Source organism: Copadichromis virginalis, linkage group LG8, assembly GCF_057382275.1.
Source record: "Copadichromis virginalis isolate Kocher_CV1m ecotype Utaka linkage group LG8, C_Virginalis_male_GT1.1, whole genome shotgun sequence".
NCBI lineage: Eukaryota > Metazoa > Chordata > Actinopteri > Cichliformes > Cichlidae > Copadichromis > Copadichromis virginalis.
This window is the reverse complement of record NC_140625.1, coordinates 13,949,553-13,961,971: the sequence shown is the minus strand read 5'-3', so window position 1 is coordinate 13,961,971 and position 12,419 is coordinate 13,949,553. Positions and strand designations below refer to the sequence as shown.

General features: G+C 40.6%; 1 protein-coding gene across 3 annotated transcripts in view; it reads right to left on the bottom strand.

The window, feature by feature from the left end:
- Positions 1-12,419, bottom strand: part of mpripa (myosin phosphatase Rho interacting protein a) — a 53,576-nt gene that overhangs the window by 24,384 nt on the left and 16,773 nt on the right. For all 3 annotated transcript variants that reach the window (XM_085465986.1, XM_085465987.1, XM_085465990.1), the window contains exons 4-5: positions 4,354-4,505; positions 2,608-2,692 (exon numbers count right to left, since the gene is read on the bottom strand). In XM_085465986.1, the coding sequence (XP_085322112.1) occupies positions 2,608-2,692; positions 4,354-4,505 (237 nt within the window). The remainder of the gene's footprint in view (positions 1-2,607; positions 2,693-4,353; positions 4,506-12,419) is intronic.

Below are 12,419 nucleotides of genomic sequence, written 5' to 3'. Positions count from 1 at the left end.
GATTCCTGGAAACTGGACGGATGGACAGATGCATACCTCCCCACCACATTAGCTCATTGGTTGGTTACATACCATTAAACACACCAGAACTATTATAAATTGCTGTAAGAGTGACTGGCTTTAAAATATTACATGAATTGACTTTTCTTGCCTTTTCTTCTTTATTTACCTTTGCATTAATCCCCCAATTTACTTTCTTATTTAATTATATTTATTGGTTTTATTCATTTTCCCACATATATTTAATACAAATATAAAACAAGAAGTTCTTCATGATTCACAATAGAATACAACTGCTGGTCAGGATATGGCATGACAACTGAGGGTCTGCTTTAGGCGACAGTAACGGTTCATTTTTAAAAATTTGAATTCTGCCATTCTCCATATTTCTTATTCTTCCTTGAATGTTTTATAGGCTGATATGCATTTCACCATTGAGTCACTAGAACTGCTGTAGCCCAATTATTTGTCACATTGGCACAATATAAATTTGATCACATTCGCCAGTGAAGTGTTTACAATGTAGATTTAGAGCTGTAGGCCTGACTCCATGCCTCCCTATAGTGTTTAACTCTATAGGTACCATAATATTAAATAACCAATTAATTGTGGATTTTACCAACAAAATGAACAAGTAAAGAACAAAAATGAATAGCAATCCAAGAATAACCTTTCAGAGGAAATTATATGTGAACAGAAGAGGAGCTTCAGGTTTGGTTACCTACACGAACAGTTACTGTACGCAGCAAAGAAAAGAAACAAGACCAATGAAAACAGACGTAACTGGTGGTCACAGCGAGACACAGTCAAGGTCATGTCTGTGTCGCCGCTCTCTCTGTAAATGAGCCAGTCTGCATAAGCCGAGCAAGGTCACAGTCTGATTCGGGGCGCCGTCATTAGAGGAACCAGACAATGAAGTTCAGTTTGTACGTTTGTTTGTATGCACCACAAACTTGGCCAGGCCTCACACAGGAGGGGGGCGGGGGGCACAAACTGGTATGCCATGGTGGGTGGTCTGTGCAATTTTATTATATCATACTCTTATATTTCATCTTCACTCTGGACCATTATTCTTTTATTCCTACCTGCCAGGGAATACAAAACTTGCTCTGACGCAAAAACTGCTTTTTGCTCCCATGGTGGTTCTGAAAGGCGTTGCAAGACAGGCTTGAAAGACACATTAGTGACCTTGACCCTTTTTAGACCGTTAAATGTACTCTGCAAAGATTGTTTAATAGGCAGGACTACTGGAGTTCAAAACCCAAAGTGCACCTTTTCCGGCTCGCAGACTTAAACATGCATCTTGTTAAGAGTTCAGGAGCTCAGTGTGAAATGACAAAACCTTTATTGGGTTGCCACAAATATTTAAGGATTTAAATCCTCGATAAGTCCTGAATGGGAATGCTTTGATAAGCACCAAATGCTTAATCACCACACGGACTGAAAAGCCTGACAGGTGTGATGGCAGCTGCTGGACATGACAATGAAACTGAGCGCACCAGCAAATTCATGTGCAACAGGATCAAAGTTGCTGCTGAATGTTGTTACAGCACACATGCAGTTGTCAACATTTCCCTTCACTGTTTGTTCAGGAATATTTTGATAGCTGACTAATGTTTGCTGCCTGCCAACCTTGTGATACTGTTCCATATCTATGCAATTATGCACTGCTGGAAGCATAAAGCAGGTATTAATTGTGGAAAACAATACCACATGCGATTTACAACACCCAAGAAACAAGATGTAACACGATGTGTGCTTCACTGATAGCTGGAGTTAAATTAGACAAGTGTGAGGCGTGTTGTCTATCGAAACTGACATATCATGTGACACAGGAATGTAAATATAGGCGGTTTAAACTGTTGAGCATGTCACTGGCAGAAAAACTACATCTGTCTCCCTCTCAAAGGGGGGAAAAAAGCTGTTGTAGTTGGAGAGGAATGAGAGGCATCCGTTCTGCATATTTCCATGGCAGAGGTCATCCTTAAATATATGCTCTCTTTGTTGTTGACAAGGAATGAAGCAATTGCCACATGTGGATAATTTATAATGTTCATAATATCTAAAACATAAGGGTCAAGCTGCAGCTCTATGTCGACACAGACAAACCTCCTGAATACAGCCTGTGATCCCGTCATCATTTAATCCTATTACTGCACATATTTGGGTAAAACTGTGTCATAATCATTGCGCTACAGTCAAAAACCACCTCTGAGCTTTAATTAATCAGCTCATTTGTGAGTTCATATTTCCCCCCAGACATCTAAGAGAAAACCCATTCATGAATGTGGGGTTGACTGGGGCTGTGGACAGCCACATGAACTCAAGCACATAAATCCTGTTGTCAGAGCTGTCATAAGCACAGAAACATAAAGATGCTTCATTGTGAGTTATTAAACATAGTTCTCCCTCATACAAAACACGTTGAAAGAATACAACATAAATGTTCTTTGACATTTATACATGCAAGTCCCAAGCTTTTGATTTGTTTTAAACCACCAATATTAAACTGAAAAAAGAAAAGAAAACTATACACTTCATGACATATAATATAACAATTTAAATTTGGCTGTTGTTCACTGGGCAAAGAAAGAATAAGTTCATTACCTGGTGAGTGGGTGGATCGACTTTGCGTTTTTTCTTCTGGTTCTGTTTGTTTGTCCTGGGGTACACAGTCAGAGCCTCCTGCCACCTGCAAATAATGAAACAGTGTAAGTGCTCTTCTAGTCTTAAATTCTGACTGCATAAACTCTGCATGCTTAATGGATTCATATACAAAGGGACAAAGTTTTCTGCAGCAAAGAATAAACTACGAAGCATGCCCCGACAAAGCGATACGTTAATAACACATTTACAACACTAAAGGCTAAAGCAGCAAAGTCAGCACAGTTTCATTTCTTAAAAGGTAGCCTATTCCAGCTCCATATTTGTAGTCTTGGACTCTAGTTAAGTAGCTTTTACAAATTCACAGTTCAAAGTACATCTCATTGAATTCTAATATGCATCATACTGAGCGTTTGTTTAGCCTCCTATTTCATCCTCTGCCTGAAACAAGCAGCTTCCCTTTAAGGCCTCCCTCTCTTTGGAACTTCTTTGTTCAGTTTGGCTGCCTCTCACAAACAGAAGGTTTACACAGCAGGTGAGTGGGGCGTCTGAGCTCATAGCCTGAGCTGTGTCCGAGATGACCACATTAGCAAGATCTACTCTGACAGTAAATACAGGTAAAACTAGAAAGAAACCCTGGCTGTGTCAAAGCATTTAGGAGTATCTGAAGTCTGAGCTTTTGGGATGGCACATACATATGCTTACTTCATTTTGTGATTCTGTGTCCATGTTTAATCTGAGAATCCACCAAAAACTAAGAGCATATTTATGACAGAAAATAAGAAAATGGTAGAGAACAAAAATCATAGAACATAACAGATCTTAATTTCTGTTTGCATATTCATTCTTTTGAAGTTATGCTTTAGTTAAAAAGATGGGGATAATGCATTTTGTTGGATATGGTAAACCACGGTGCTTTAACACCAGAAATATTTATACAGGTAACAGCGAATCTAGATCCTTACATCATCTGAATGAAGTGCTGACACGGACAGGGTTAGCAAATCTAGTGATCAACATTTTTAGGACAGAACACCAACACATGGCACTGTGTTCAAACTCTAATAAAAGTCAAAAGACATCTTAGAGGAGAATAACATAGTGAAAAATAAATTCCACTGTCAGGAAATGACAAACTTGAAAAGCTAATATGGTTCTGTGATGGCCTAGAACAAACACATGCATGCCAGATGATGATAGGAGAGTGGGAGGTGAATAGCGACAGAGCAGGTAGCATGATGAGGAGTGGGTGCTGTGAGTCACAGTTCCCTAAGAATAGCTATAATGTGCATCAGCCGGCCAGGGAGAGCGCAGTGCAGAAACACGCTTTAAACTGCAGGCTCAAATGAAGCCTGAAGTATGAAGATTACATTTTAGTACTGTAATCTAGGTCCTGCTGTAGAAGACTTTGTTAAGACAGGGAGAGGGTTAGAAAAGCAGGCAGAGCCAACAGTTCAAGAATGTGCACTGTCACTGCAGCGTAAATTACAACTATCTGAAGAGCACAGCACAAAGGAGACAGCAGGGGGCAGAGCAGTTTGGCTGCCACAGCAGCTACACACAGCCATACCACTTTATTTCTGTCACCACTGTCCATGCAACCCAGAAGACAGAGCAACACAAACCACACTGCCCACCTGAAGTCATTTCTTTCTATATATGTATCCAAATAATGGCAGGATGTGCATTTGCGAATCCTAATATAGTAGATGATTATGAGTACTATGATAGCAGGTTTTTACGTCTTACCCATTGATGATTTCTTTACACTCGGCCCGTATGAAGTACTCCTTCTCAGGGGTCAGGATGCACAGCGAGTTCTTCTGACCTGTCCTGGACTCGCCGTCGATGACGTCAGAACACTGGTTCATATTGATTGTACCCTGGGGAAGCGTGCTGGGCTGAAGAGGCACAGGGAGGAAAGTGGTAAGTGGGAAAGTTAACAGACGTGCTTGCAAATCCCTCCACATGGTCTGCCTTCTCACACAATCCGCCCCAGCATGAAATTTCATGCCAAGCTTGGCATGCCGCACACTAATATAACAGTCTGTGCAAACGCAAATGTTCTTGTCACGGCTCACTTTCAGTATTTTGTGATTTGAGATATGCGTCGAAGCATTTAAACTGCGTTAATTCCATAATTGCCTTACATATGCAGCACTGCTCTAGGAAAAACATGATTTTACAAGAGGAAAAACTGCAGTTCTTTGCAGCTTTGATGTTATCAGCATGAAACTGTTATGAAGTCAATAATCAAGCCTGTATTACATTTTTAGTGAAGGTGCAATTTTATTTGTAGGATAAGTTAAATAAGCACATGTACCCAAAAATAAGATAAAAATGAATGACAAATTTCTCAAATGAACTCAACTGACTGCACTAAAACCGCATGAATGGTCCTGTGAAAGAAGTGCCTGTTACAGTACAAGTTCATAGGTTCATTACGTGGTTCGCTGTCTGATGCCTCGCCGCGATCTGCAAACACAGCTATGCAGACTGACACGGATGCCATCTGTCAGCAATAAATATCATGACCACAGGACTTTCTGAATAATACCACTTTGTGTACAATGACTTAGGGTTTCAATGGAAGTTTGTGTAAGTACACAACAGCTTTTTAAATGCACCACGGCTTATTTACAATGAATACAGACTAAGATCATATAATCTAGTTATACCAGTCAATGGCACTGCATTACTCATCTACAGTGTTGTAAAAATCATGGCTTTCTAAGAGCACCAAGGAGTAAAAAGACTTGTGCAGTTGCTTTCTTATGAAGACAGTAAAGAAGGCAAACAACTGCACAAAAGCAACCAGAAATATTACAAAGCTCTGACACCCGACTTTAATTCAGTCTGACCTCCAAATGACTTCCACGAGCCCTGAAAAAAAAAAAAAAAAAAAAAAAAAAAAAAAAGCTAGAATAATCCTATCCTATGTTGACTGAGGGATTTAAATTTGTTCAATCAAGTAAGTGAGCACTGCGTATCTAATCTGTTCTACTAGCTTAGGACAAAAATATCTACAATTTTCTTTTCTGGAAAAAACTGAGATCACGATTATTAAATCGTTTTGCTCACTGGCTTTAGAAATATCATACATTTATTGAGCTTAAATGGTCTTGGTGGAGCCCCATGAACTTTAATTTCAAGTCAACTGAACAACAAATGCAAAAGTTCTCTCTTTTTTTTTTTTAAATAAGGGATTAAAAAGGACAGACAAAGCATACTAATGTAAAGGGATTTATAATACAATAAAACAAACAGCATTCTAGCAAAACAAAATACAGCAAACTGACAAAGTTTACACTAAAATTCTATCAACTGCTCTAGCTTCACTAAAACAACCCCACATGCAGGGATCCGCAAGCTTTAACGTAGCAGACCAAAGATGATAAATTACAGCCCTCAGCAAATCTGCACTCATTACGAGAGAGCTGGAAAGGGAGAGAAAATTAAAAGGCCACGTAGTGATCCAATAGATCTGAATCAAGGACCCAAATAGTGCAGCTTAACTGTAACCTATCAGTAAGAGAGCAATTGAGGCCCATTTATGGCCTCTAATGTGGACAGAGAAATCCACAGTTGTGGTAACGCCACCCTGAGGGAAGATGAGAGGCCCCGTTTACTTTGTTGCTATTAATTGTCACTTTTTTACCACTTTCTATTTTGTAAGAGTCAAAATTTTGGCACTGAAAAATAGGAGCAGGAGGACAGTAGGTTAGTCTAACAAGACTAACATCTATGTGGTGTATGCATGCAATAAAAATGGCGATTGGACATTGTTTTGGTTCAACAACTTTAAAATGGCCTGTAACCGAAGGGCTTTTGACAGTAGAGAGGCCAGGGCAACAGCCGGACTTGACACAGAGCCATGTAAACAACCCTTGGGACAGCTGGGCAAGGACTGAGTCCTGGTCCATAGTGGCTAGCCAGAGAGGCTGGAGTCAGCTTGACCTGAAAGCCCTGGTCTCACCCTCACAGAGACGTTGAAGATTTAAAAGACAGAGAGGAGGACCAGTAGAGGGTGAGAGGAGGGAGATTAAGGTCTTGAGCTAGTGGTCAAGCAGAACAGCAGTGCAGCAGGAAAAAAAATAAAATAAAAAGGGCTTTTGTGGACTTTGACTTTGGACTGCTCGGCCATCTGTCTGTGTAAACAAATCTAGAGTACACCACACATGTGGGCTTGTCCTTGAGCTGGAGTCAGAAGAGGATAAACGGCAAAAAATGTCTGATTCTGGGAACAGTTGTACAAGCAGCTTAAGGCCCTGGTTTAATAAGCACTGCATTGGATTCTCATGAACACAGAAAATAAATCAGACTGACAGCAGCTTCGATTAGGAACCTATTTTCATAGAGCAGCTCACCTCTGAGAGGGATTTCAGTGCTTTGACTGTAGTAGGAGGCAGCGCAGTAGGAGTACAGTAAATGTTTGCTGGAGCTGTGTGGCGACCAGCACGGGGTTCCTCTCACACATGTGCCCCCTCCCAGCTCCAGCACTGTGTCAGCTGAGCACCATACACTCCCCCACTTTGGTCCAGCCATAGTGCCTCTAGCCCCTAGCCCCAGGCCCCTGAACCCACACCTCTGTCACCTAACCTAGACCCATTCCACTCTCCCAGGGCCACCGCTCTTCACAATGAATCCTTTGTGAATCAGCACTAGTTCACATAATGTAGGATTGTCAGTCGCAACAGTCCACAGAGCAACTCCTCCCGTTAACCCTCAATAAGGAAATGACCGGGAGACAAGAGGCCCAAACAAATGTCCTTTTGTGGTCACAGCATGAAAATTATGAAGCCAGCATAAACTTATTCTTGTCTCTGAGGTTTCTTAGACAATAGTGGAAATACTCCATGGGAGTCGTTGAACAGAGTCCCAAAGGGAGGCTGGACAAATCAGGGAGAGATCCAATTTCTCCAGTCTAGCATGTGAATACTGAATCAGCAGCTGCAGGTAAAAATTTTAAGCTGTCATAACAATCTTTACATGAAAACTATGCAGTCGCATCATTTATAAACACTGTAAACTGTGGGATTAGATACATGCAAGGCTACTGTACTGGAAAATGTATGATTCATTTAATTCAGTTAATTTCCCAATTTTAGGATTTTGTTTTACTCACAGGCAATTCAGGTTTGGCTCAATTTTTAAAATTAACAGGTTATGAAAATAGACTCCCTTCTTAAACTGCTCATGTCATGCAAAAGCAAGAGACAGAAGCATTTTTTTTACTTTGGATACTTCAGGTAGTACATTTTCATGTAGTATAATATGTGCATGTGTTAGGTTGGATACTAGAATTTCAAACTCGATACAGATACCCAGGAAAATACCATTGAAGATACCATGGGGGCAAAAAATTACAACTATAATATCAGACAATACTATTTCAAGATTTCGGATGTAGCACAAAAAAAAAAAAAAAAAAAAAAAGAGGCAAAGAAATACCTACAAAGTGTAACTGTAGGGCGATATACACTTTACATATATGTTTTCAGCTGCTCCCTAATATCCCAAGGGGTGACCACAGCCGGATGACTTTACACAGGATGTAATTCCTTATGCAACCTTCCTATTTATGCAGGCTTTGGACTAGCACTAGCTCACAAGATAGCACATAAGCTTGGGAGCCCCTGAGGCTGGGTTTGTGCCTATTGGATAATCACTAATAGTTAAAAGGCTAACATGTTTGTTGGCCAGGTTATCAAAGCGGTTTAGCACTTTCACAGAATGGTCTACTGAAATCTTGAAATTCCTCAAAATATTCTGTTCAGTTTTCTTATTGTTCAAACACTGCTCGTGTGTTCAGCTGCTAGTGGCTGGAGGGGTTGTGTGAAGACAGCTCTGTTCATATCAGTAGTGATGATAATTAATATTCAACACAACAGTAATGTTGAGTACTGATTAGTATCCAAGGAACAATTTGTTCTGATAACCTAACATTTAAGCTTATTTATGCAGGATGTGAACTTCAAACATGGCAAGTTGTCCACTTATTGGAAATGACTGCACCATTTGTGTGAACATTTGAAACTTGCCAAGCCTCCAAGCAAAGATAATATGAAACTTCTACCGTTATATGCCAGAGCACTAAATAATTCTACAACACAATCAATACCTCAAAATAATCATCTGTTAGCTAGCACTGAAGAAAGTGCCAATGACATCCTCCTACTAATGGCTGAAAATTGGTTGGTGGTCCTCCCTTTGTGCCCAGTTAATTTGGGAGTGTGAGATATGTGCAGATTTCCACAACTGACTTTGTGAGCAATACTAGTACAGCATCCAAGTAACTGTAGATAACTTCATCAGCGTGAAAGTGCTTACGCAGTCAAAAACAGCAAGTGAGGTTATTGAGGAAAACAATTAAAGACAACAGCAACTATTTCAAGTTGTACAGTCGGAAAGAACAGGGGGTGCTAATCATTAAAACCACTGACAATATCGCAGCCAGGATGCACTATTCTGCTCAGATGCTGTGTGGCAATATGGTGGTATTCATTAGAAACCACATCTGTTTATATAATGGTAATCAGTGAGTTCCATACATATCTTTGTGCCTGGGCTTCCTTTGCTCACTGCAATTCTGCAGCTAAGCAAAACAGCCCATTCTCCCTTATGACACAGTGGGAGAAATATTTGCTTCTTTTGGCAGCTCACTGATGGTCCGCTTTCTTTTTTTCCAATTGCGAAGCAAATTCTCGTCCTCTGCCATCAACATTTTTGGGTTCGATTGACTCGTTTCTGTTCGTGGAAAGCGAGAGGCCGTTTGAAAATGACTCACGAAGATTGTGAGGTAAATTGCATTATACTGTGTGAGTCACAAGTTGCAATACATTTTCCAATACATTCAGTCAAGTTCTCACAATCAGCATAATTGCAACTAAATATGCTGCCAAGGTTAGCTACGAACACCTGTCCGTTAATTAGAAACATCTGTTATTGGTTACTAGGTGCCACTCTGTCTGCCATCCTGTGTGGTGACAAATTCAAATGCTATGACTTCACTTCTTGAGTTACATTACTCGTCTTTAGACATGTACCAGCAGGCTTCTTTATTCTGCATCCAAAGCTATTCTAGTTTGATCATTTCAGACACTGGAGCCAAAAGAAAAGCCGATGAACTGGCGCCGTTTCATCCTGATTCACGTGCAAAAGCTTGAAATCAGGTCTCTTCAGGGTCCATCCTCTGCTTGCTACAAATAACAGCAATTATGCGATAAATTTTTCCATAGCAACTGAGAACAACAGGAGCAAACACACATTTTTTGATACCAGTAATCGAGCCAACAACCAGCTGCAGGGAAATATCCTCAGGTGCTATATGGATGGGAGTCACCTTTAGCTGTGCTGCAGAGGACCATCAAACCACCTCCTTCCCAAGCACATAATCATCATACAACAACAGATATACATTGTGATCAGGCTAGGAAATAGAGTTGAGAGATGTGTCACAGGCAACACTACAATCATCAAGTCCAACAGCCTCTCGGTTAGGTCATTTTAACTCCGTATTAAGATTGCTTTCAGCAGGCACAGTAACAGCCCCCTCTGTAACACTACTATATCCACTATAGGTCTGTACTCCAGCTAAACATATAGATGGATTAAAACAATAACAATAATCAAAATAAACCATGTGTTATAAAGTGCAGTCCTGTCAGGCATTCTCAGATACACCTCATCCCACTGGTATGCATTCTGGACTTTCAGACGGTAACGAAGCAACAGAGCTACAGCGGAGGCTGGAAGAACACAGCGCTAACACACAATATTATGTGAAAAAAAAAAAATGAACAAGAGCAAAGGAAAAACCACAGCACACATTTCACACATATTTGTAGAAGATATTTCAGAGAGGGTTGTGGGTGGCAGCAGCGCTTCTCTTCTTATGGAGAGTGGTGAGAGAATGTGGGTGGTTTAATGCTGTGTTAGGAGGCCAGCAGCCGACGAATGCAGAGGCGGAGGAAGATGAGGGTGAGTAAGTGATGATGAAGACCTTTCTTTTTTTGCCGCTGCTTAGTACAGCAGGATTCTCTTCAAATGCAGGCTATGATTGCAATCGGTCAATCAAGTGCAGTAAACTACAACTATGTGAACCTGATCTCCGGCTGCCCGTTATGGTGGCAAGCCAACAATAGAATAATAAAAACACATGTAGTCACACAAAAGTCAAACAAGGCATTTACGGTAACGCAGTATCACTCAGCCAGGAGCTGTTGGTGTGACGCCTGTAATAATGACTACATAATAAAAAGCAGCAAAAGGCAGAGTGTGAGAAATCTGTCAGCCTATGTTGAAGTGGTGACAGAGTTGATGGGCTGGCAGCAGAAACAGGTGCTACAGTCGAGTTGTGTCATGTTGCCTTGGCTGTAAGATCTAAAAAGTTGTTGTTAGGGTGTGTGTGTGTTTACCCACAGATAACACCTTTTCTTTTTCTCCCAATAATCTTTGTGAAAGCTGCCCCTTTCTTCTCTGAATCATCTCAGTGTCAAAAATCATTATTTAATAATTTCTCATCTGCTCCTTGCCGTCTTCACTCCTTCTCCTGACTTATGAATGGAGCCTGTTATGTCTACTCACTGCTTATCTGTTCAGTTTATACCCTTCACTTGAGGTTGTAGAGACGGTGCCAAATAATTACCCTATGTGTGAAGGGACTGCATTGGTTTCTACGATACCAATCTCTAACCGAGAAGGGCTTTCTCTGCCAAGTCCACTGTCTCATGTCATACCTTCAATGAAAGTGATCCAACTTTATAACAAAATCTCCACCAAATTTTATTAAATTTGACTTTGCACCTTTTGCATACTCCCACTGACATTGAGACAAAATCATCTAAAAGATACCTCTGTTTGTCTGAGTAATAGGATGACAAACAAAGAATGCAAAGACTGTAAAGAAGCTTTTTTTGTTGTGCCACATGCTCCTGTCAGCAAAGTGGATCACAGAGACAGGAAACTGACCTTATGTAAAATCTTGGGTGGCTGGGAGCTGAATGCACAAATGCATGTCACATCAGTGCCGCAGTTAGATCCTAAAACACATTCATCAAGCAGTCCACCAGCCTAAATTCATTCCAACAGCTACTCTCCCAAATGAATGCTGGAAGCCCAGCGCATTAAGACTGTTTTGCAACACTGCTATTATCCATTGTTAGTCTTAAATGTTAATGATCTTAATCACTAACTTCTAGCACAGTAAACCCTAAAGCCACAGTTCTGTGGTCAGCTTTTGGCTCCAATGCAAAAACACAGCACTTGTTATAAGATTACAAGTTGCCTCCAAACACAACTGTCTGAAATGCTGCTGCACGCCATTCAGTGCACTGACACAGCACTTTGGAAAGTAGGCCAAAGTGAAAAGGTACCCGTTCTATGCTTGGTCTTCTGATGCTGTTGCAGTCTATAATAAAAACTTCTATAGTCACAGAAAAGGTTCATAAATACAAATAACTCAATTAAACAGCTAGTTTCTGCACCTTAGTCAGCTCTATGAAGAAATTACAGAAGACATGCAGGGAGATACCAAATAATTCTTCAGTCCAGTCGAGGCAGAATTTGCCCATCAAGCCAAAAGGAATGGAAGGGAAAATGGAGGAGGCACAGGAAAATGTTTCTTCACTTAATTAAGTTAATACATCAACTGTGGAGCTAGCTTTTTTTCCCCTACAAGGATGAAAAGCAGCGTAATCAAAACAGCAGTGACAACAATTTCAAGCAACGAAGCGAGGATTCATCAGGTAACAAAACTTTCCAGATTTCTTTATGCGTTCTAGGACCAGACACCATTAAAACTAAAGCACCATCTG